General features: G+C 30.6%; 1 protein-coding gene across 1 annotated transcript in view; it reads left to right on the forward strand.

Annotated features, from left to right (window-relative positions):
- LOC129972307 (G protein-coupled receptor kinase 1-like) overlaps positions 1-27,495 on the forward strand; it is a 182,988-nt gene that overhangs the window by 105,055 nt on the left and 50,438 nt on the right. The window contains exon 3 of the mRNA XM_056086396.1: positions 8,251-8,324. Within this exon, the coding sequence (XP_055942371.1) occupies positions 8,251-8,324 (74 nt within the window). The remainder of the gene's footprint in view (positions 1-8,250; positions 8,325-27,495) is intronic.

Consider the following 27,495-nt stretch of genomic DNA (forward strand, 5'->3'; position numbering starts at 1 on the left):
TAACCTTAATAGATATTTAATATATAACTACGAATAATTTTTATAGATGAAGTAATAACAATTTTTTTACAATTTTAAAAGTAATGATGATAATAACTAATTTCAATAAACAGACCGAATATGGTGTTTTGAATGTTACAATTGCCTCAAAGTAAATAAATAAATTAAAATTAAAATTCATTTAAATTGTTAATTTTGGATTGCTTTTTTGATTGAATGCATCGTGGAACAATATTATCTTTAAATGAGTTAGAGATTTTAAAAATTGTTCTTCGTGGTTGCCGAGAACACAAGCTACAGGCGTATTAAGTAACGAAAACAATTCAGAGTGAAAAACAATTCTTTATTTTCAATTTCGAAATAATCAAAACAAATAAGAATTAGAGATGAGATGATATTTTAATATTTTCTCAGTAGGATATTCAAGGAATCGGAGAAAAAAATATCTAATAATTGATAATTCAAATTAAAAATTTTCTAATTAGTGAAATGTTACGTGTTCTTTTTCTGAAAAAATTGTTGAAGCAAAAATTCCGTACAAATAAATTCAATTAATAAAGAGTATTTTTTTTCCCTAAGGAGAAATATTATTAGAAAATGTTGCATAATCATTGTCAATGTATATATTCAAAAAATTAAATTTTTCCATGAATGAAGTATGTACAAAAATATATTACTTCTGTACTTTCATGTTTTAAAAGAGAAATACGGTAACTCCCTCAATACTTGATTTTGCCTGCTTTGTGTGATAACCACACAAAATCATGTATTAAAAGAAAAGGGGGAGGGCGCGCGTTGTTGTAATTTTCTGTTCATTCCACTAAGGAGATGGAACAGATTTGAAGCATCATATTTTTAATTTGTTGTTATATTAAACATTTATTCAGAAAAATAAAACATAATCAATGCGAGGAAAGAACAAAGACTTATGTAGTGTAATTTTTATTCTTTTATTTTTAAAATCATTATCCACTTTTCCAATCGAAGTTGGAAGTTATTTTAAATCACTTTGTGTTACGGTTCATACTTGAATATAGAATCGTTATATCCGTGAGGATAATCTTATTTTTATCTAAAATAATTACTCATTCGAACATTTTTCCATTTTGTGTTCTTCAATTATTTATTATGGGGGCAGAAAAAAAATCACGCTCCTTTCATTAAATTCCCGTTGAAGAATTTTCTTTAAGTAAAATAAGCTCAAAAGTCTGAAGTTGATGAAAACGTTGATTTCATTATTTATAATGAAACATTTGCCTTGCTTCGGAAAAATAAATTATGTTGCTAAGTAACAGTAGGATCGACATATCTTTCAAATTTATTGGTTATCAAACGAAGATAATTAGGTACTCTTACACCATCAAATTTTCCGCATTGTTGTACCGTTTTATCCAGATGCAAAAACGGAGTTTCATTTATTTGGCCTAAGATTGATACGAAAGAACTGGTATGTCTGGATGATAAACTGCTTGAGCTTTGTTTCTTATTCACGAATTATTGGAAAATATATTTTATTCTAATTTCTGGCACGAAACTGGTAACTGTATGAAACACCAAAAGTGGATTTGATTCCACTAAATAATAATTAGTAATTGTGAATTTTCTGTTTTTAAATTCAAGCATTATTTCTGGTAGGTCAAAGTGAATTGTGAGATTTTTTCAGACAAAACTTTTGTTAGGTGTCCGAAAGGATTGGTTTTGGTCTGCAATTTAAGTTTAAAGGATAGTTTTTTTTTTATTATTAGTGTTCATTAAATGCTGAATTCAGAATTAACCTTATGATTAAACTATAACACTCTAGAAGTACGCATTCTTTTGTAATTTCGGAGATATATTTTCATGTAGCCATTTCGTATATGATGGCTTTTTCTTGTAAAATTAGCCTAATGAAGTCTGTTTTTAACTCTGTAAATATATAGTATGTCCACTAAAGTCTTTCGACCCCGTATTAATTAGGGAACGGCGATAACTATTGCCATAAACTTGGTGTTTATATATTGTAAAGTGGCCATGTGCTACACAGTAAGCCTCAATTGGCGGTGAACAGCAGAGTGAGCATTCTTATCCCGGAAAGTTTAAGAGATGCGGCAGAAAATTCAGTTATAAAATTATGCAGCGTCTTCGATTTTATATGAAAAGACGTCTTGAGCGCAATAAAATAAAAAATAAAAAGACGTTTAAAACGCTCATTTATTTAGTTGCGGTTTTTCAAACCTGTAACGGAACAGTTCGTGACAACAGGCAAAAAGATCATCTTGTGAAAAATAAACGTCGATCCGACGGCTTAAAGCATTTCGAACATTGATTACGAACAACTAATTATTTTATTTCTACCGTTTTTCCGTTTCAGAACTCTAGCTCTGTTGTTTGTCTCCAGGTGGCGCTGTAACCGATCTCACCGTTTAGCTCATGATCACTTTACTATAACTGGATATCAAGTTTGTGGTAATAGTTGTCACCATTCTCAAATTAATGTAGAGTGAAAAACCTGTCGGGGACTCCCTGTATGTTAAGATAAAATATTGATATCGTAAAAAAATTCGACATCATGAGTGTGAAATTTCTGTTTCCAATCCTCTTTTAAATATAACTACGCTTTTAGAAAGATGCTGCCTGTAAACTTGGTAATGCAAGTGCCAGGTAAATAAGATGTGGAATGTGATCTTTACATCAGAGTTCTAGATAAATATTGTTTCCCGTAGTCATGATAAAATGTGTCTATGTGAATATGTTTGATTTGTGCGGGAGAGAACACTTGAGTCCTGGATATCCACAGACAATGCTATTTTTTTCTGCTTCACAATTTGGACAAGGTTCATCCGTTTTGATGTCTCTTTTTCTTGCGTTTCTAAACGTGAGGATTCTAAAACACTTTAAGCTAGATAAATAAAATTTGGGGTATTTAGGTTGTGTGTGACTCATTCGGTCAAAGAAAAAGGGTTTAAAATGCATATTCGATTTTTTTTCATTACATTACGAAACTAAACATAAAAATCCTTTTTATTATAAGAGAAATTCGTGGGTAAAATACTTCCCTAGTTTCACTGAAAGTAGTAACTATTAAAAAAGTGTATTTTGTACCTTCAAAAGACTATTAGGTTGCAAGATTGTAGTTGTCGCCATAAAATTTTGCATAATGTAGTTTGAGAAATCCAGCGCATATATTTCTAGCCCTTCAAGTCTTTTTTCTTTTCCCTTGGAAATGACATCGACAATAAACTAAGTACTAGATACAAGATGAATTTCGCATGAGCCCTGAGTAAATCTCTCTGGAATATCAGTTATCCTAATGACTCCAGAATCTTATTGGATTTCTGTGCACGTTTATGCCAGTAGTTTCTCCTGAGCTTTCCACATTAGTTTAGATTTCATATCTAGATATCCGACGTCTTTGGTGTACCAATTTGTTAGCGATAAATTTGTGAATCATTGACATGCATCCCTTTCGGAGGCAATTGAAAATTTGATTCTGGTCACGTTTTCATCCGACATTGGTTTATTTCTTGATAATTTGTATATGATTTCTGAGAACTCTTACATTGAACTGTGTACCATCTTAACCGATAAATATCATTCCGATATGAAATGATAGAGGACTTGAAACAAAGATAATTATTTAAATATAATAAGTATTAAATTATGGAAAAGGAAAATGATTATTTAACTAAAGTTAAATCCTGTGTGTCACAATTTCTCTTAATCGTAATTGGGAGATTAAGAAAACCCCTAATTGCAAGTAATGTAATAAAAGCTAAGAAAATCCCTTAATTGCAAGTAATGTAATAAAAGCTTCTAAAAATGAAATACTGCAAGGAGATGGTTTTAGATTTTAATATTGAATAACTAACCCTCTTTGATAACCAGATGGTTGCTGTAATAATGCGTGCGTTTTATTCCTAATTAAATATATTTGCATAACTTGATACTCATGATTTTCATATAAAAGTATTTTCATAGACAGACGAGCTATATTTTTCCATAAAATTATATTTCATTTATTTATTTATTAATAAATCCTTTATTTATTTATTTATTAATGAATTCTTTATTTATTAATGAATAATGGCCAGATACTGTAATTATCATTGACAGTAATATGGCCAAGTCCCATAACATTACAGTTCTGATTCATCACTTAAGTGTCTTGATAATCTGTTCCGAAGTGCATGTTATCATTTAGAGTAATATTATTCCATCCTTTAATTAATATTTAGTTAATTAAAATTCTCGTTATAATTTAAAAGAAAAAAATCGCGCCAGGCTACATATTCACACTTTTCAAAGTATAATTGTGTCAAATCCAGTAACTATTTTAGATAACTCAGAATCTAACTTTATAACTATGGTAGACAGTCTGGCCTGTAGAGCGACAGCGATCTTCATAAATACACGTCCAGAATTTTTTTAATCTTTTGCATAATTTTTCAAAATATTGCAATGAAATTCAAATAGTTTTTGTTGTTTCATGATATTTTTAATCGTATAGTTTTCTTCCATTGGTGAAAGTTATGGTAGAAATATTTTGTTTATTATTTGCAATTTATGTTCGGAATTTGATATAGAAGTGTCATTACCACGAAAGGCAACTTGTACTGTCATTTACGTTTTTAATAGCATTATGCTGTCATTGAATTTGACTGCATTAAGAAGGTTCATATACACTGCAATTAGAATGAGTGTAAGGCTTTTAAAATGACACGGTTTTATTGCTTGTCGTAATTTGATATTTAAAAATATTTGGTTGAAAAAATCATAATGTTATGCATAAGAGATTTATTTGGAATTAAATAATGATTTTTTATATAAGCCTGAAGTCAGGTAGAAAGACATATTTTTACTTCATGCATTTATTGTAATTTACATTAATAACGAAACATTTTTTTGCTGTAAAAATAATATAATGTATGGAATCTTTTAATATTTGGAACTTAACTCATTTTTTGTAATAGTTTTTATGCATTATATTAATTCGCATAAAACGACATTTGTCTGGAATGCTATAAATAATATTAATATAGAGGTGTTAGTTTATCTTGTGAATAATCGAAATTTAAGTTTCTTTATGTTCTTATTTTTTCCTCCCGTGTGACTTTACAAAGCAGCGTTATTAGTAAATTTTAACTTGGCACTACAAAAAAAAAAAAAAAAAGTAGTACTATTAAATATAAAATTTTGATCAATTTCCTTTCTTTGTTATTTTTCAATGCCATCATCTTTTACAGATGACAGTGCTAATAATTTTATCGTTAAAGAAAAATGGCTTCCTTAGTGATCGGCGTTATTTTTCTCATTTTTTTTTTCCGATCATAGTCTTATACACTCCATCAATCTTGTTCAATCGCTGTCGTATGCAGTCTTTTAGAAGTCTTAAAGGAGCTTTAAGAACTTGCTTATTTAATGATAACATTCTGTATAGTTATATCTAAGCATTTTAAGGAGAGTCATATACCCGTCGAGTTTACGTCCTTTATTCAAAAAATTTAACCTTTAAAAAAAATGCGCGTTTCGTCAGGACATTTTAATTTTTCGTCAGAATGATAGGGGATTAAACAGTTTTCTTTGAAGTAATTATAAAATCCCGATATTTCAGTATTTTAATTTTATGATAATTTTTTGTTGCATTTTTCGAGAATTTTCAGAGTGATATAATATAATAGATAATCTTAACCAAATCTTTGTTATGAATCTTGATTTACTCTTTAGATAAAATCTTAATATTATTTATTTTTATTAAAAATTTTAGTATTATTTATTTTTGTTAAAAATTTTATTATAAATTGAATTTTTTAGTTTTATATAACAAATATTTAATTTATTTCCAGAATGCTATCTGGGAATTTATTTATTAATGGATAACATTCTAGATTTTTTGAATAGTCGCGTTCAGATATAGACGAACATAATTCGAAAACTGTTCTTTATTGGACTCGTGAAATTCTTAAACATGAAAATTGATCAATATTTTGATGTCAGAATTTTTTTAATAATTATAATATTTTTCTTCTTGAATATTACTCATGAGAAAGTAAAACGCTATAAAATTCATAGTTATTGAAATTAATAAGCCCATTTCTCAATAGGTTTTGATTTCCGCTATAGACAATGCCTTAAACGATCTCCATAAAGAATAGAACCACGTTCGTTTGTAAAAGCACAATAAATCGGAAAATGAATTTTTTTGCAATATTTTTTGATAGTATATATATTGTTTTAGAAAGAGCATTATGAATTATCCTTGTAAAAAAATGCTTTTATTCTTTCATTCTTTTGTTAAAATTTCTTTTTGCTTTTTTAAATTTATGAATAATTCGTTTTATAACAGCAATTTTGAATCTGTGTATTAAAGTGGCATAAGTTATATAATAGCACATTTTAAAAATAAAATTACTTTTATATATTTCAACAGATTGTTTAATATATTTTTATAAATTACAGCGACTTGCCGTTGAAATTTTTATTCATGCTCATTTTGGATTATAGCGAAAAAATTCTCCGTATTTGTACGATTAAATTTGAATAATTTTAACATTTTTATTTTGAATTTGTCGATAATTTGAATTTTTTTTTCTCTTGCCCTTGTATTTTTTTAAAAATTATTTTATTGTTTAAGTTTTATCTTTAGATCAATTTTATTTTTCTTAAATAACATAAAAAATTATAAAAAATTGTTTGTTTTTCTGAGTTGTGATCTTTGGTAAAATACTTTTGTTCCATAAGAGAATTTTTTCCGTAAAGGTATTTATTTTATTCTTGAATGTTACTACTGAACAGTGTACTAGAACATAGATAAGTATATTCCCCTTTTTTATTAAACATTGAACACTTCAAACGTGAATTGTACTGCTTATTTTGAAATATTATTATTATGCAGCTATGAGGTACTTGCTGTTCTCTTGCTCGCTAATTCTCGCAAATAGAGAGGAAATTACTAAGTAATCTTCCGCTCCTTCTGCTGACTATAATAATACTTACTGTACCTCTTAGTACAGTTACTGTAAAAAAAGTTAAAAAAAAACAACAATCCTTCCTGTTATCTTGTAATTAAGTAGCAAATTCAATAATAAAATAATTTAACAAAGGAAATTGTGAAAGTGCAGAAAGAAAAAGAATAAATAAGAATTCTCAAGATATATATGCGGAAAATTTTAAAAACAAATTGATTTAATTTTCTAATAAAGAATTTGTGGTGGACCTTGTTAGCTCAATTATTAAGAGAAATTTTATAAATATAAAAATCCTGATTTGTGATGCTTTCGCCTTAATCAACAATGAATAAAATTTGTTAAATTTGATAAAGGTCCTTTTTATATAATGAGGGTGTTATGAAAACTTATTCAACAGAAAAATAAAATTAAGAAATTCATAGAGGTATAAAAAGAACGATAAATGCAGAATTATAAAATAAGCAATATGCTTGTAGTAGCACAAATATTCAATTCATTAATGTGTCTGTGAATTCCCTAAAACAATTAATACATTTATAAATCGAAATGTAAACCATTTACTGAGCTGTCTCATAAGAATTGTATTCATATTCTCAGTATCTTTTCGTAAGCACAATTATGAAAGCAAGTTGAATTTCTTGAAACAAAGTGTATTTCCTTCCTCCTGAACGCCTTTCAAAATTTGATTGATTCATTTGCACACATCCATTTTCTTCCATTCTTTCGATAATGTTTAACAACACGGCTGAAATTCCTGTTTAAAACATCGGAAAGTAGGTGCAAACTGAATCATTCTTGAAGTCTTTTATGTAAACAGTGTGGGATATAGTGACAAAGGCTGTTAAATCACTTTCATTTGTTTATATTTGGAGAGTGAAAAAAACTGATCTATCAGTTCTGTATATATAGCCAAATCCTATAATAAAATAACGCATTTTTGGAGACCGCATAAGGGAAATATTTATTGTATTCAGAGCTATTTTTAATCATTTATTTTTTGACATTGTTTTTTTATATTTAAAGGAAATTAAATTATGATAATTTTTTAAAACTAAAATTGCTTATGGTTTCTATTAAGTATGTATTATCTATTAATTCTGTTAATTATTACAAAACAAATCTTCAATGTTATTTTTATTTTTAATAGAATAAATTTCCTTTACTATGCTCATTTTTAGGCATATTTTTAAAACTGATTTTTCGATTTAGTCTAATTTTTATGGATCACCAAGTTTATTTCTCTGTATATCACTTTATTCTTGGCTATCAGTTTAAATTAATGCATGTTCTTTTTTTTAAATTTTAGGTTATCTCCTATTCAAAGATTTTTGTGATAATGTCTATGAAGAACCAGTCCCACAACTAAGCTTCTTTGAAGAGGTAAATAATCGTTGCACGTAATTTTTTCTTTATAATGCCAATCGATAGTCAATCTTATCCGTAAATCTCAACTTGTTCTTGGATATTTTATTTCATGCATCTTTCTTTATAAAAAAAAACTGGTTGTAATATAAGTTTATGTGATGTTGTACATTGTCATTGCTGTGAGATTAAAAACAAGTAATATATATATATATAAAAAAATTAAGTCAATTCCTACTTATTTTCTTATATTATTTATGTTCGGGTGTCGCGTCAGTAATCTCAGTGCTTGACGACAAACTTGTTGACCATCTGGTAACATGGCGACGAATTTGGCGACTTTGGCGACCAAATAGAAATTATTCTACAAATTTAATTAATTAATTATTATTTAAAAAAACTGTATCAATATCAAGTGTCATCCACTACAAGTTTTAAAAAATGTATTTGAACTTGAGTGGATGAATAAAAGTATTTTATTAACGATTGAAAATTTGAACAAGATATATAGGAAAAGTGTGAACTAATAGTGGGAATTGAATAAATTTGTTGTTTCTGTAATTTTCGTATGAGAGTTTGAAAACATTTTCTATTTTTAAATCAAAAAATTGAGAAGACTAAATATTAAGGCACTTTTTATTACGTATTAATTTTTGAGACATTTTTTATTATGTATTTTTTATTGTTATTTGATGAAATATATACTAACTTATGGGATTCTGTAGGCAGTATACCTACCTGGTTTTGAACATTTGGGTTCTGTTTTCTTTTTAGAAAAACTTCGCTGCATGTTTAAATTATAATCTTAAAATGTTTTAGTTTTAAGCAGGGTATTATCGGATATTTGAGATAACAAATAGGTACATTTTGATATTGAAATGAATATGAATAAGTCGAAACTGAAGCGAAAAGTCAAATTAAAGAAGGATATATTATGTTATTAAATGTATTTCCCCGGGGGGAACCTGGTAATGAGAAGCTTCCGGAATGATGGTTGGTTCTCGCCACCCTGATGGATACAGAAAAAGGTGGGGATCTGCTCCTCCCATCGATGTCGGGACTTATTTCCTAAAGATAGGGTTGTACCTTGGTCGGTAATGGCCCTTAAGACTCCACCACAGTTCCCGCCCGTGTTGCTGTTGCAGCGGTCCGGTTAGTCAGATTTTTCCGTGTGCTTTCCGGCGGGTCGGAGTTGTCAGTGTAAGGTATATTTTATATATACAAATATATGAAGTATCAAAATTTATTATCAGATCTATAATTTTATGGTAAAAAGTGATACACTTTTTTATGATACATTTTTTTATCATATCGAGTCAAATTTTATCATATCGTATTGAGTCAAAAGATATCAAAATTTATATCTTTGTTTGATATAAATTTTGCTTAAAACGAGTATGTTTAAATACCACATTCTCTTTACAGTCACATTAAATCAAATGCAGAATATGTATTTTATCCTTAGAATTTATGAAACTAAAATTTAAAACGACAAACGATATTAAAAAATTCTTTCTGGAGCAGAAAATTGCTTTAAAAAATTACTAGATTTTCATTCTCACGACGGAGAAAATATTTCGTAAAGGATTCTGCAAACTACAATCGAATATCTTTCCTAAAAATAAAACTCTCTCCCTTTTCAAAAAGGATACATGTAGAACAAAACCCCTACAATTTATTCTTATTCTCCTTTCAATCGCCCTCCCCCCACTACATTTATTATTTTTTAGTCGATGCAAAAACCTTATGAATAAAACATATCTTGCGAAAAGTACCAAATTGAAAACGTAAATAACGGGACCAAAACTGATTTTCTTCAGAATAAAAAAGAGAATTCTTAAGAACATCCTTTCATTTTAATGCAAACTGAAACATATTTCACGTTTATTCGGAGAACATGGATAAAAACGTTTTTCGTGGGTGTAGGGACGGACTAATAGATTTTTTTATCCGAAGCGAATGTTCTCTCTTGTACGTGGCAACACGCTCACTGCAGTTTTCTTTGATATTGGTTAGAATCAAAATATAAATAATAAAGATGTCTTTTTTTGAAAGGCATGCTTTTATTAGTATACTATAAAGTAAAAAGTCATTTTTATATGAAAAAATCTGGAATGAAATAAACAGCGTGGGGCTGTGTAAATGAAATGTTGAAAATTGATTTGAATTTTAATCACAACTGTAATGTATTTTAATTTTTTTATAAATGTTTAAAACTTTTTTTTCTTTTATAATTTATTATAGTTTAATTACTTTCAGGGACTCACACTTTTACAATTTTGTATTTATGTCTAAATTTTTGATTAAAAAAAATAAATCATATTTTTTATGTACTTTTTAAATTTTTTTTTTCAAATTTCAAATTTTTAATTTTTTTTTCTTTATTATAAATATTACAGAATCCTAAAATCAACATTTTCAAAATACTTAATAATAAATGAATCGATCAAATAATATTGAAATTCGGAAAATATTTTCATTGGGAAATTTCATTTCATGAAAACTTAAAAGCTGCTTAAAGAATCTAATTATTCATTCAAATGAGCGCTTGTAATTTTATCTTTATTATACACTTGTTATTATTGAGAGAATACTTAATCCGTGAGAGACACATAATCATTTTTTTAAAAATAAAATTAAGTTTTTGAAAATTAGATCAAACGTAGATACATTTCTCATGAATTTCAAAGGTATGATTGTTTTTGGTTCTAATACCTCGTTGAAATAATCACTTAGCAAAATTCATCAATATATTCACCTACGTTATCAAAAACAATCAAAATATTCTTTAATTTAAAAAGGAGCAGGCATGAATGTTTTTTTTTCTTCATGATATTGCAAAAAGATTTCAGTATGTATAACTATAAAAATTTCTTTATAACAGCTATCACGAGCGCAGTGTACCTGAAGAGAAATTCAGTAAAGGAGAAAGAGAGCATTCGAAAAGTAATATGAACTCAAATCGATTCAGAAAGGAATCCACTGAAACAGGGTTTTGGTTCGGCATGTGGGAAATAAAATCCGCGCAACTCAGGAGTCATAGTGAAACCGGAATTGGAAGTGATTAGAAAATAATTATTTTTCGAACGTAGATAAATTGAATTTATTACATACCCACAGACAAACAAGCATATCTAATTCCAAATGCTTTGTTTTTTCCACTCGGGAGGTTTGAGAAAATTTGAAAGGAATTCGATTTCCAAGTTCAAAACTTTGTAGAATTCTAATCTTTCAGCTTGATTCATTTATCTTTATTTTACTTCAATAACAGCGATGGAACATACACACAAAAAGTATTTATTTAGTACGATAAAAAAAATATTTATTTAATCACATCGCAACGTGCATGAATATAAACCCAGTAATTAAAACAATGAAAAATATTGTAAAATGTAATTAAAAATATTTTCAGAAATGCATTGAAATTCGAGAAAACGTTTGAAACTAAAACTGGTATCATTGAAAAGCTTACAATTTTAATTTTAAAGTGGTATAAAAATATTTTTAGCGCAAAATATGCATCGAAGTTATTGACGAAAAGCATTAAAATTCTGGTTGATTTTTATTTAAAAATTCTAATAAATATTTGAAAACATTTTCCTAGTGAATATCCAGGAAGTAATAACGTGATACATTTTGTAGCTCTAGATTCAACGAACTAGCCTATAAAAGCGTTTTTTGAAAGAATTTTAATTTTCATTGTGCTTGCTGCAATTTATAGATAATACACGTGCCTTATAAATATAATCATGTTAAAACGTAGAAATTTCAATTTATACCAGACAAAATACGAGGACAATTATATGAAAACAATTTATACGGGACAATAGTGTATTAATAATAATAATGATGATGATGATAGGATTAACGGAAATGTTCACCTTCCAATTTTTTCGTGCGTGCGTGCGTGTGTGTGTGTATATATATATATATATATATATATATATATATATATATATATATATATATATATATATATATATATATATATAATGTAGAGTTTTAATTAGTGGCCATTACCATTCCACTGTTAAACTGAATGCATCCAATTCAATTTAGTTTTATTGTATTGTAATAGATGGCACCATGGGTGCTACTAATCGAAAGTGCTAAGTCACGTGACCATAAATTTTGTATAAAGCGAGCTGTTGGCATTCGCTCGAGAGCAGAGAGGCGTTGCATAGTTTAGCTATGAGCAGACATCTTGTTAGGCTTCGCCCTTTGTGCCATCTAAATATTTTACTTTTAACTTTAATGTAAATAATCTTTCCCGTCCTAATTGTTAATGTTCTTTTAATCGTGTTTACTGTAAATAAATTATTTGTTTTTCTTCAAAAGTTTCTTAATCAGTACCCTAGACACTGATCCAAATGGGATTGAATGGGCATTTTGTCCCCCCCCCCCCAGTCCTACAATATATATATGTATATATTTCGATTTGATCCGCTTTGCATTCAGCTTCGATGTAAAAAAGAGAATCAAGTACATATTTTGAACCGTGTTGACCGATTCGATTCGAAATTCGGTATGTACCTAGAATTGTAACGTCAAGACAAAATGCCAAATTTTATTACTCCAACTTGTTGTGCTTTTGAATCATTGGGTCGCATATATATAAAAAGACAAACTGATAAGCAATGAGTTTCTTTTTGACTTTTTTTCGAAATCTAATTCAAGTTCGCATTCTAGTAATAAAGCCATATACCAAATTTTATCCTTCAAACTCATCACAGTTTTCAGTTAATCGTGTTCACATGTTTATGAACGTAAAAATTGTCAGATATCATCCAAAATTGGATAGAAATATGCAGTTTTGGTGAAAATACCACAAGCCAAATTTCGATCCTTTAAGTTATTGCATGAAGGAAGAATTATTATATATCGAATATTTTGAATTAACTTTCTTACCGAAAGACATGCCGACTTACAGACGCAATTCTAAGAATAATTTTATCGGACTCAAATCACGGAGATTCATCAAAATTGCCAGGCCACATTTTTTGATGATTAAAAAGGCTTTCTTACGTTCGCTTCGTGCGAAATTAAAACTTGCTGGAAATTCTCATCGGAACAATCTAAAAGCATGGGACATCCACAAATGTCAAGGTGCCTCTTTTGATTACAAGCAACAAACGGGGCGCTGTGACATTTGGTTACGTCCTCCCTTTTGTGCCGGGGCAGCGCAATTTTTAATCAAGCCTGTTTTCGCGCTCCTCAGGTGCGTGTGAATGGTGATAAATGAACGGCATCTTCTTCCGCTAATTAGTGCTTTTTGAAAAACCGGCCAGCTCCAAGTGAAGCCGAGAGTGCAATCATTAATCTTGTCATTTTATCGACTGGGGATGAGTTCTGATTATTCAGGAGTGTTCGTAATTAGTGAAAGGGGCGGAGCGGAATTTTTGAATAACTCAGTTCGTTAGCCCGTATCCCGACCAAATGTGTTAGTTTGTGAATGAAAAAAAGGGAAAATTTTCATTTAGGTATGTAGAAAAATGAGATTTTTTTTTTGAAGAAAAATATTCTTTTGTGAATGAAATATTTTGATAAGTAATTTGGGACAGATGGTATTGTTATGAGTCAAATTCGTTTTTAAGGATATCAAAATTCTTGACTCTAAAATCGATATGAAATATCTTTTTTTAAAAAAGAGTAGCTATTATGAACTAGTGTCGAAAATTCGAAGAATTTTCATTCATTATCAGTATTGTCCTAAACGCCAGACATATCATGGTGCCTATCTATAAAGGTTGCTCAAATGAAAAGTGGTCACTTGCGATTGCGTCAGAATAACTGCAGCTATAGCAGCGTCACCGAACATGGATATAAAGGGCTGCATGCAGCGTTCAGCAATGAAAGCTGTTCATGGTAGAGGATATTGATCGAAAGTAAAGCTGTGCTTATGCATGGAGATGTCCAAATCGGAACATCGCGAGGTAATACGGTTTCTGACTCTTCGACTGCATGGATCACTCTTAATTGATTTCCTGCCTCAAAGGAACACTATCAGTTCAACACAATGCTGCAGTATTCGGACGAAACTATGGAAAGCAATCAAAAGAAAACGGCCAGGCCTTCTCACACAACAGGTGATCCTTCTCCCTGGCAATGTCCGCCCACACGTCTCTCGTGAAACCCACACAATCTTAAAAAAATTCCATTGGGAAGTTTTGGAACACCCCGCCGTACAGTCTGCATTTGTCACCCTGTGACTTCCACATCTTTGGGCCACTTAAGCGAGCATTACAGGGGACACGTTTCCATTCGGACGATGAAGTGAAGGAAGCTGTGCAGGATTTCTTGAAGACTACACCACCATCTTTCTTCAGCAAAGGCATAGACCTGCTACCTAAGCGATGGGACCTGTTACAACACCCATGGGATTTCTTTTGATTACCAATAAAGGTATTTCATCCAACTTGCCCATTTTCCATTTAAGCAACTCTTATAAATTCGGCTCTTCGGTAATTTTACCCTTTCAATTATCCAACATTTTTGGAAGAACCAGTGGGAAGTTTTAAAGAGATAAATAAGTCACTACATTCTGATATCAGTGGCCTTGATATGACTTAAATTACAGGCTGCTGCTCATATTTTGAATTATATTTTACAATATTAATTTAATGTAATTTTCTTCATTAATTTATGTGTTTTGCAAAAGAAACACAGGGTTTATTATTAATTTCGGTTTTTTTAAAAAGGTACTCTCACTAATCCGACAATTTTTTTGGCTCATATCTGCAAGATTACTGAAAGACTATTGAAGTGTATTGGAATTGGGTATACGCATGGTTTGAAATAAAACAAAAAGAAACTAAACACGTATGATAGATATGCATGATCGTGCGTAGTATAGCAGTACTTAAACCAGAAAATGCAATCTATACTTATAATAAAGCTCAGTGTGTGTGTGTGTGTGTGTGTGTGTGTGTGTGTGTGTGTGTGTGTTGGCGCTCTACAGGCCAGACCGTTCGACCAACAGCTACAAAATTTGGCGCGTGTATACCTTGGAGGCCGGAAATGTGCACCTCGGGGTTATTTTTTCGAATGTTTAATTAAAATTTTATTTATTTAAAAAATAAGCGAAATTTTGACGTGTTTCTGCTATAACTTCCGAAAATATTACCGCACAAAAAAGATTTTTACATCAAGTTAAAGATCAAAAATTTCTCTTTTAAATGATACCAATGTTTTAACCTTAAAATTAAATTTCTATTTTAAATTAATTTTTTTAACTATATTTTTCAACAATTTTTTTCGTACAATATAAAAATAAAATTTAAGCTGCACGAGCACGTTCATGGGGAAAAATTAGCTTTTTTCAAAGTGTTGCCATCACATTGATTAAAGCTCCAATTGAAAATAAATTAAATCTTTTTGGAAATGAAATCTGCAAAAATATAATTTTCAGCACATGTCTGTAGGAAATGAATCAAATAAATATTATTTTTTCTAAAAAATAAATTCAAGAAAATTTATTTTATGATCTTTTACACTATCTATATTATTAATCCAATAAATCAGTTTCATTTTAAGGCAAGTTTTGTTTAATATGAACAGAATATCCATTCAAATTAAGGCCACACAGCTAACTTGCAAACTTTTAGTAATAGATACAGATCTTCTAAAATGGTCTAAATGGAAAATGATTATATTTTATGTAGCTTGATCCAATAAATGCTCTAATAAATGACGAATTTTCGATTTTACATAAAGCTTCTGCTGTGGAAATCACGTTTAACAAAATGTTCTTGAAACACTAATATTTTAAATAAAAAGAGTTAATTTCCAATCAACTAAATTGTTGAAAATGTATTAATATTTTATTTTATTTATTTGTTTATTTTAGAATGGCAACGTTATTTAAGAAATATTTTTTGCTGTCTCATTTTGTAGATGGCAACTTGTAGATCAATCCCAAGATGGAATAAACAAAGTTTGAATTTTTTACCGGTGGGATATCGTTTTTCTATTTTAATATAAAAAGCGAAAGAAAACGGTGTTTTTTCTTAAGCAGCTTTAACATTTTTTGGCGTCCGCGACAGGACTTTCTCGAAACAAAATAAATCAAGATGTTTCAAGCAATAAAAGGTTTTAAAAAAGAAGATCTGAAATACGTTGCGTCTGAAATTGGAGAAGACGTATCAGAAAATATTACGATAGTTGGATTAAAAAATCTTATTTTAAAAAGTTGTGAATATAAGAATGATCCAGAATTCGTTCAAGAACTTTTAAGTAATGTTATTTCGGAAAGGAAATTAAAAGAAGAAACCGAAAAAGAAGATAAAAGATTGCAGCTTGAAGCTGAAAAGGAAGATAGAAGATTGCAGCTTGAAGCTGAAAAGGAAGATAGAAGATTGCAGCTTGAAGCTGAAAAGGAAGATAGAAGATTGCAGCTTGAAGCTGAAAAGGAAGATAGAAGATTGCAGCTTGAAGCTGAAAAGGAAGATAGAAGATTGCAGCGTGAAATTGAAAAAGAAATAGAATTGGCAAGAATACAATCTCAAAATAGAGGTCAGTCATTTTCTGCTAATTCTACTGCTGATTTAAATAATTATAAGAGAAAGTTTACACTGCCTAGATTAGAATTTAGACAATTTGGCGACGATATTAATGATTGGCTCCCATTTTGGAGTCAATTTGAGCAAATACATAAAGATGAGGATATCGCACCAGAAGACAAATTTCAGTACCTAGTTCAAGCAACAATTTCTGGTTCTCGTGCTAGAGAGGTTGTTGAAAGTTTTCCGCCAACTGGCGCCAACTATCAAAAGGCTATTGATGGTTTAAAATCGCGTTTTGGTAGAGAAGATATTTTAGTGGAAGTATATGTGAGAGAATTATTAAAATTAATTATTTCTGTGCAAACAAAAGAAACATTTTCATTAACTTCTTTGTATGATAAGCTTGAATCATATTTACGAGCATTAGAAACATTAGGTGTAACCACAGATAAATGTGCATCCATTTTGTATCCTATGGTTGAATCGTGTTTCCCAGCTGAATTTTTAAAGGCTTGGAATCGTAGTAATATTTCCAGTATTAACTCTGACGCGAAAGGAAGATTGGATAATTTGATGCAATTTTTGAAAACGGAAGTTGAAGGAGAAGAAAGAATATGTTTGGCTGTAGCCGGTTTCGGTTTAGGAAAGGGCCAAGAATACAGACCTTTGAAAAAGAAACAATATAGCTCGGAGAATTTTAGAAATAAAGTACCTACAGCTATAGGTTTGTTAACGACTGCTGCAGATAAAGATGTAAAGAAATCTTGCGTTTTTTGCGGTGGTAAACATTCAAGTTCAGATTGCTTTACGGCTCAAAAAATGACTCTATCGGAAAGACAAAAAATAGTCAAGGAAAAACGATGCTGCTTTGCATGTTTATCGCCATTTCACGCAGTTAAAAGATGCCGAGCAGTTTTAAAATGCCTGATATGTTCTAAAAAACATTTTCCTATAATGTGTGATGTGCTTGATTCGCAAAAGATGTCTGTAGAGGGAAAAGAAGATAAACCCGCACTAGATGTTAATATGGCTAATTTTAATAAACACAGCCCTAAGATATTTCTTCAAACTCTCAAAGCTAAACTGGTATCGGATAATAAACAGAAAATTGTGAGGTTACTTTTTGATTCTGCATCACATAAATCTTACATTTTGAAAAGTGTAGCTGAAGAAATGAATTATATACCCGTTCGATGTGAAAAATTGGTACATTCTCTTTTTGGTGGCGTTATCACTAATGAATTTAAACATAATTGTTATAAAGTAAAATTGAGAAATTTGATTGGAAATTTCGGCTGTAATTTTGAAGTTCTGGATCAATCTATCATTTGTGACAATATTAGACCGGTTTTTAAAGGTCCCTGGATAAAAGAATTAGAGGAAAATCAGATTAATCTAACTGATATTAGCGATACTTGTGAAGGCATTGATATTCTAATTGGAGCTGACGTTATGGGGAAAATGTTAACTGGCAAAAGAAAAGTCTTATCTTCAGGTCTTGTCGCTGTAGAAACTTTCTTAGGATGGACATTAATGGGTAAGGTACCACAGGAAGAATCTTCGGAAGAAAACCTGGCTTTAACAGTGCTGTCCTTATTTGTAAATGAAGCTGAAATCACAAATTTATGGAAATTAGATTCAATCGGAATCAATGATCCTGTTGAGAAAAAATCTAAGAACGAGATTGATCTTCGGACCAAGGAGCATTTTCTAGAAACGGTAACAATTAATAAAGATGGTCGATATGAGGTTTGTTTACCATGGTCTGATGATAAGTCACCTTTGCCCGACAACTTGGATTTGGCGAGGAAAAGGCTCGACTACACTACCTCAAAACTTATAGCTATGAATATGTATGAGAAATAAGAAAATATTCTTCTAAATTGGTTAGATGAAGACATAATCGAGGAAGTTCCTACCAACGAAATGAACTCTTATGGTAATTATTTACCTCACCGTGCAGTGATAAAACTAAGCAGCAGCACTACTCCAATTCGTCCGGTGTTTGACGCTTCAGCGAGATTAGCAAATTATCCATCTTTGAATCAGTGCTTGGAATGTGGTCCTAATCTCATTGAGCTTATTCCAAATATTCTTCTTCGATTCAGAGAGGGACAGCTTGGCGTTATAGCTGACATCAGGAAAGCTTTTCTGCAAATTAGTATTCGTAAAGAGGATAGAGACTTCCTTCGGTTTTTGTGGTGGGAAAATAGAGAAGAAAAGAAATTGAGAGTTTTTCGTCACACAAGAGTTGTTTTTGGGGTAAAATGTAGCCCTTTTCTTTTAGCTTCAGTAATTGAGTACCATATTCAAAAATGTGAAGGATTTGAAAAATCTTTGAAGAAAAGACTTTTGGAGAGTTTCTACATTGATAATGTCGTTACTAGTGTCGACAGTAAAGACCAATTAGATCGATTCATTGACAATTCTAAAACCTTGATGGCAAAAGGTGGTTTTGATCTTAGAGAATGGGAATGGTCTGGCGACTGTGAAACTAATTCAAAGGAAGAAACTCAGGTATTAGGTCTTATTTGGAATAAGAAATTAGACACTTTGAAAATTAACATGAAATGGCTGGATGGCATTAATGTGGAAAAAGTAACTAAAAGGAGTATGTTATCTACAGTACATAAAGTATTTGATCCTTTTGGATTCACTGCACCAGTGATGCTCTGTCCGAAAATAATGCTACAAAAGGCATGGACATTAGGTACAAGTTGGGATGAAGAAGTAACTGGTGAGCTTCGTAAAGAATTTCTACAGTGGTTTCAAGAACTTAAGCATTTGTCTGACATACAGATTCCTAGGTGTGTTCAAGCTTCTTCAAAAGATATAAGCAACTGCACTATTCATACGTTTGTTGATGGAAGCAAAGATGCATATGCTGCTGTTACATTCCTTAGAATAGAAAATAATGGTCGAATCGAGCTATTTCTACTTGCAGCGAAATCTCGAGTGGCTCCTTTAAGAGGCACAACTATCCCAAGAATGGAACTTCTTGCGGCGGTGATTGGAGCGAGGCTAGCGAATTCAGTTGTTGAAGCTCTTGGTTGGAAAAATGTTACGATATATTACTGGAGTGATTCTACAACAGTGCTTGCATGGATATTACGAGAAGAAAATTGGTCTGTCTTCGTTAGGAACAGAGTCCAAGAGATAAGGAAGTTGAGTAATCCTACATCATGGAGACACATACCTGGTGATAAGAATCCGGCAGATTTACCTTCCAGGGGCTGCAAGGCAAAACATCTAGTCTCCCTAAGATGGTGGGAGGGTCCACAATGGATGAAAAATGCTTTTGAATTTCAAAACATTATGGGTTCCACCAACCATGATTGGAATGAAGAAGAGATTAGAAAGGAAAAGTCTAAGACGACTTTTATATTATCAAATAATGAAGCCCGTGGTGTTGCAAACTGGTACTACAGATATTTTTCGAACTATGATAGAATAGTTCGTCTTGTTGCATGGATCCTCCGCTTCATGAACAACTGCAAAAATATAACTGAGAAGAAGCATGGTGAATTAACCGCTACAGAATTTCAGGAAGCAGAAATGAAGGTTTTATTTATGATACAGAATGAGTCTTTTCTCCCAGAAGAAGAAAAGAGATTAAAAACCCTACAAGTATTTAAAGACGATCTTGGCATCATCCGTTTGAAAACTAAAATTATTTATCGCAAGGACAGTGAAGATTTTCTTAAACCTATTGTTCTTCCTCCGAAGCATGAAGTGGTAAAGCGGTTAATCTATAATGCTCACGTTAAGAACTGTCATGCTGGAGTCCAGATACTATTGAATGCACTTAGAGAAAAGTACTGGATCCTAAATGGAAGAAAAGCGGTGAAACATGTGGTGGCCAATTGCATTACGTGTAAAAGATATAGCTCAAAGAACATAGAAGTTATAAGTCCCCCCCTTCCAGAAAATAGAGTAAAGGATGCTGCGGTGTTTCAGATAACTGGCGTTGATATGGCTGGACCTTTATTCCTTAAAGACAAGAAGAGCTGGGTTCTAATTTTTACTTGTGCAGTGTACAGAGCAGTTCATTTCGAGCTTGTTACTGCTGCATCGACTGATGTTTTTTTAATGGCCTTTAGGAGATTTGTTTCTCGCAGGGGAAGATGCACAACAATATACTGCGATAATGGCTCCAATTTTGTTGGAGCAGCCAACTATTTAAAACAACTGGATTGGAACCGCATCCAAAAATATGGAGCAATAAACTCTATTGACTGGAAGTTTAATCCTCCAACTGCTGCCTGGTGGGGCGGATGGTGGGAGAGATTAATTAGAATTTTAAAAGATCTTTTGAAGAAAGTGTTAGGACATGCACGTCTCAATTATGAGGAGATGATAACGGTTTTGGCAGACTGCGAGCGTGTAATCAACTCAAGACCTCTAACTTACATTTGCGAAGAGGAAGCTATAAAACCAATTTCTCCATCGATGTTCATACAAGATGTGCATGAATGCAATCTTCCTGATATAGATGCTGTAGAGCAAAATTCTGTGAGCAATAGATTCAAATACAGACAATCAGTGCTTAAAGACTTAAGAAATCGTTTCAGATCTGAGTATTTGGGTGCTCTCATACAGCGGAGAAATAAAAAATCAAGAAAATGTACAGTTACTGTTGGTGACATTGTTATGGTGGGAGCAGATAATAAAAAGAGACTTGTCTGGCCTTTAGGTCGTATCACAGAAATCATACCAGGTAAAGATGGACATGTACGACTTGTTCGAGTGCAAACTTCACAGCAGAATTTCCTGCGACCAATTCAAAGAATATATCCATTAGAGTTAACATCCTCTGATGACTTCTCCACTTCGATGACACCAGATGATTTGAATAAGTCAAATGACATCACCAAAACTTCTGACAGTACTTCTGGCAACGAGATGAAATTTAGTAGAGCCGGAAGAAGAATTAAATTGCCAGAGAGACTGAACTTGTGATTTATTTTGTTTTTGATTGGACATTTTCACATTAATTTTCATTTTTATATTTAAATATTAATTGAAAATTTGTAAAACGTTGCCATTTATTGAATCTCTTAACTGTGTTTAACTAATAGTATTATATTTTGATTATTATTTATAATCAAAAGGTGGGAGGATGTTGAAAATGTATTAATATTTTATTTTATTTATTTGTTTATTTTAGAATGGCAACGTTATTTAAGAAATATTTTTTGCTGTCTCATTTTGTAGATGGCAACTTGTAGATCAATCCCAAGATGGAATAAACAAAGTTTGAATTTTTTACCGGTGGGATATCGTTTTTCTATTTTAATATAAAAAGCGAAAGAAAACGGTGTTTTTTCTTAAGCAGCTTTAACATAAATCAATCACTTAAACTGACTGATTTATGAAAATTTGAATATCACTATTCAATAAAAAAGGATAATTTTAGATTTTTCATCGATCGTTTCAAAGAAAATACGCCAATCAGCGCGCAGGTTTCTCAAGATTAATTGGACTAAAATTGTGAAAATGTTGAGTTTTTCTAAATTTTTAAAATTCAAAACTTCATAAATCAGAATTAGTTGATCGTTGAAAATAGAAACATTCATTCATTTATTTAAAATTTGGTGTGTCCAGAATATTTCTCAGAATATGATACCTTACTACATTAAATTTAGACTTCATAATTTTTGAAATATATTTATAGGCTGGAACAAAATATTATTATGGATTTCAGTTCAATCCTCTTGAAAGCAAAACTAAAAACTGAATTTTATGCTGAATCTGAGAAATTTTTGTTGAATTATTCTTTGAGATATTACATAAATTATGAAAAATATTTTGTAATTCACATAAGACTTAAATACCGAGCGATTCTGTTTGCAGTACTCGTATTCAATAATAATATAAATAAATAACAATAAAAATGATAAATAAAATAAAACGCTTGGTTTAATTAAAAAATATCTTTATATTAATTGCAATCTCAGCATTTCCACTTTAAACTAAAGTTGAAGTTTTACCGGAAATGACAACAAATTAGGAAAATATATATATAGTAAACGATCTAAACAACAGTATAAGTTTAGTATGACTATCAAAATTTGAAGATTAAAAATGTTTTGTTTGAGAAGCTATTAAGAGACAAGTTACTGAAAATATTTAATTGAAAATTGTAGCGAGTGGTAATACTGGTGAACCGGCTGGTCGCCAAAGGCGGCTAGTATAAAATAAAATTTAGTACTATCTTCTTTGACAAATATATAACTTCACAAGTTGAATTTATACTGGGAATGAGGAAATTTACCTGTTGCAGTTTATCCCATTATTCTAATAACACTGTTTTTCATGTGCTTAGTGGTTCTGGGAGGAGGAAGGCGAGTTTCATTAGCCTTTCCAACAAGATGAAGATTGCTTAGATGAGAGAGAAGATTTAAAAGATTAGATTACTTGCTTTTTGTCCAATGCATTCGATGAATGTCATCACTTTCCAGAAATTCATCAACCATATTAGCCCTATGTAGGTGAAAGTTTCATCCATAAAAAAGAGAACAGTGAAGATTGTGTCGCCGAAACTGTTGACTTAAGGCTCCAAAATCTCATTCTCAGAGTTCTCTAGCAATCACGGAGTCTATACCAAAAACAAAGGGGTCAGAGCGTCTATCTAGCATAATGTCTGCGCAGACCAAAGTATACCTTTTCTGTCGAAAGAAACATTGAATCTTTTGTACATCGAGAATCAGTGATAGTCCGAATCAGAATTAATTAGTAAATAGCGCGATCCTTATTGAATCAGGGCCTAAATTTTTTTTTGGTCGTGCGGTGTTAAATGATGATTTCTGTGCACAGAAGTGAGCTTAAATACAGGTAGACATTCTCATGTATTCTTCTTTCAACAATAACTTCAGAAAATCGATCTTCTGTGGCCATATATAATCATTTGGACGGTGTAGCTACTACACTCTTGTTCATATTCTCTTTCATGAACAAATACTAATGGAAATACAAAATATATTTGACTTTTTAACGTCATAACGTTATTCATTTCAACTTTTTTTTTTTTGGTTGAATTTCGTCACTTGTTACAAAAGTGAAAAATCGTTGTTTTCGGACAGGTGGACGTTCGAATGAAATTCTAAAGCAGTCATAATGTATTTATGAAGCCTTATTCTTTAAATGGTCCATCCACTTGTAAACTTATACATTTTATATTTCTCATTTTTTCTTTGTATGAAAGCATTAATTTTCAGTCAGGAAAAAATCTACATAAAGGAAAGTATTTTTATTTTTAATTATTATTTGATAAAACACTATAGTTAAAAAAAATAGGTGATTATTGTTCATTTATAAATATAAAGCCCAGATCTCGGAAATTTTTATCACCTACATTAAAATTTATAGGGATTTTGAGTATGAAGTACAAACACAATCTGCAGACAGATATTAAGGCTATTGGAATAAAAATAATTATATTAATTTTTATCTGTTGCGATTTAATTATCACTTCTATTAATAAGGATGGATGTGGGCTGCTGCTTTAGACGTTTGACTTAAACCTCCTAAACTTGCCTCATATATACTTTGAAGAATAAAAATGGTCAAGTCGAAACGATTTTTTAAAATTTTTTATTCGAATTTTAATTAATAAGAAATGAAACGAGATTTTGACGTTTTCCCCTGCTAACTTTCGAAAATATTGTTACTCCATAAAAAGATTTTTTGCATCAACTTCAAAAAAATATTTTTTTCAATTATACCATTTTTTATTTATTTATTTATTTGCTGTGGATTTTTATTGTATTTTTAATCAGTGTTTAAAAAGATGAGAGTTCATTTTACTACAATATATTTCATTTTGAAGTGAAATTCAAATCGTGTTCATTGTTGCTACTATTATTTCATCCTGGCTTATTTTTTCTCATATTAAGTCAGTTGTATTTACAATTAAGATTTTGGTTCAGAATCAAGCATTGGTGAAAATTTTTAAATTTCTCCTATTTTCAAATGCTTTTACTATTTCTTGTGATATAATTAAACGTATAAGGATACTGGCTGAAAATTGAAGCACTCGGCTGGTTAGATTTGGGCGTACAATTGGACTAAGAATTTAGACAAAAAAAAAAAAATGCATCATGATTAGAATTGTGTAAGGGTTTTAGAGTAAAATGCCTTATATAATTATGAGAATTTCAAGTTTAAGAGCATTTTACCCAGAAACCCTTTAATATCAAGTTATATAAATATTTAACTGAAAATTTGCTCACCAAGCAATGATAGTTAGAGCATTTTCATTTCAATATTTCTTCTTGGCTAAACATATATATTTTTAGATACTTTGTTCACTAAAGGTAGTAATATATAATATTGAAGTTGATTCAGTATTGAGAATTATAAATAAGTAATATATTCTGAAAAAAATTCCAGGAAGAAAAAGTTTCTAAAAATATATATGTTTATCCAGGAAGAGATATTGGAATAGTCTCTTTACTTGTTGTGCTGTTATTTACAAATGAACTTTTCAAATCTCTTTAAAAATAATTAATTATCATTACGTATTAAGTTGGTATTTTATTTTGGACCAAGATTCGATAGTGCATCATTTGAGTGCAGTTTCTTGGAATGTCGTATACTAAAGAGACTCTCACTTTATTTCCAATTTTCTTCTGTTCCATTTCCAAGGAGATGTTAGAGCTGACGAAAATAGTTCAAAAATATTTCCGTTGTCTTGGTTTCTTTACTTTTTTTTAAACGAAAGCAATTTAAAAGTGACGATTTGAAAATGAGGCTGAAATGTAAAAAACAAGTTTTTTTTTTCCCCCTATCTTATTCACATTTTCTTTTTACATTGAATAAGTGAATTAACAAAGATTTTGATTTGAGTAAATTTTAAATAGTTAAACTATTTTGCAATAGATTTTCTAGAATAGGATACATTCTTTGCAAATAATAAATGTATTTTTAATGAATACACTTTCATTAAAAATGCCTTTATTGAAATAAAACGCTTAAAAACGTGAATTTTATTAAATGATTGGTGGGGAAAAACTTTTACCCAGAATCTTTTTAAAATTCTTTAAAAATTATAGTTTAAATTGCTGCAATCTACAGCGGAATGTTTCAGTTTAAAATTAATGTGCTCGATAACACATAAGCGAAATTTGTGTGTTGTTTGTATGAACCTATATGTTTACACTAACTCTTGAGAAATCAACGAAAAGTTCAGATTTTCTTGCAATCAGATGTTTGCTTCAATTTGTACTTGTTGGCGACTGTGTTAGTGGCTGTCAGATAAGCTTCTTTTTATAACAAGCTGTTCAAACAAAGTTTTTCTCCGTTTTGTTTAACCTTTTAAAAGGCCATTTTTTTCTAGTCATATTATGTTAAAATATTTTTAGGCTTGATATTAAAATAAGGAAAGGGATTCATTTAACTTCTTAGATAATTTTAACTTGATTAATTAATTAATTTCGTTAATTAATAATTTAGTAACAAATCAAGACACATCATTTTGTGCAAGATAAAGAACTGAAGCATCTAAGTTTCTGTCTTTCTAAAAAAATTTCTCAGAACTTATGCCAACCTACATATATTCATACAAAGATTGATAAATTTGGTGGAAAGAATACTTCCCACGACCCTAGAAAGGGTTAATTTTAATTAACTTGCATCCTTTATTGTCTTTTTAGCTTGCAATTTTGATAATTGATGCTATATTTGTTCGATTAGACCAATTATATTCTGTTATAAATTTATATAAATGTGGACTCCTTTGAATTTATTTTGACTGTATTATTGTTACTTTGAGTTCAGTTTCATCTTTCGATTTTAAAAGCTTACTTTCATTTGTTTATTATTATAAGTATATTTCGTTAATAGAAACACCGTCAGGAGAAAAAAAGGGAATATTTTTTTCCCTGTGATTATCTTAGCTAGCATTGTTCAAATATTTATAGGTCGATGTGTTCTTTGATGACAAATTCTCTGTTGGCTGCTGAAGGTTTTCCTAGTCTACATATAAGTGAAATGTAGACCCATTTTTCCCTTTAATCCCAACAGAATTGCAATCTAACCCTTATGTTTGAAATAAGTCGGATAATTATTTGATTCGAAATAGATGAAGATGCTTGCAATCCTCTTTATTGATTAGTCCTTGACTGATGGACTTAAGCCGCGGTGGCCTGGTGGTAAGGTCTCGGCTTGTGAGCCGTACGGTTTCAGGTTCGAGACCCGATTCCACCGAAGAACCGTCGTGTAAGGAGGTCTGTTGCACGTTAAATCCGTTGGGCCAAACTTCCTCCCGCTGGTGTGGCGTGGTGTGGAGAGGAGGGTGCCAGCTCAGTTGTCGTCCTCGTCATCTGACCGTGGTTCAAAATTACAAGGTCCGTCCCAAAAATAGCCCTAGTGTTGCTTTACAACGGGACGTTAATATAACTAAACTAAACTAAACTAAGCATTGACTGATGGACTTTTCAGTGTATGTTACTCGTAAACCAAGTGGGCTTTAGAACTATCTCCAAAACCATGAGAACTAAATTTTAATGTAAACTGATTTTATTTTAATTCGCTGGAACAAAAATTAATTAATATTAAACAAAATCGTCAATTGAAGCTGAATATGCTTAGTATTAATTGATTATAAAAAAAACCTTATAATTTAGTATATTTTATTTAAACCATGTATTATAGAAATAATTTCATTAAATAATTTTGATTTCTAGAAT

Source organism: Argiope bruennichi, chromosome 6, assembly GCF_947563725.1.
Source record: "Argiope bruennichi chromosome 6, qqArgBrue1.1, whole genome shotgun sequence".
Lineage (NCBI taxonomy): Eukaryota > Metazoa > Arthropoda > Arachnida > Araneae > Araneidae > Argiope > Argiope bruennichi.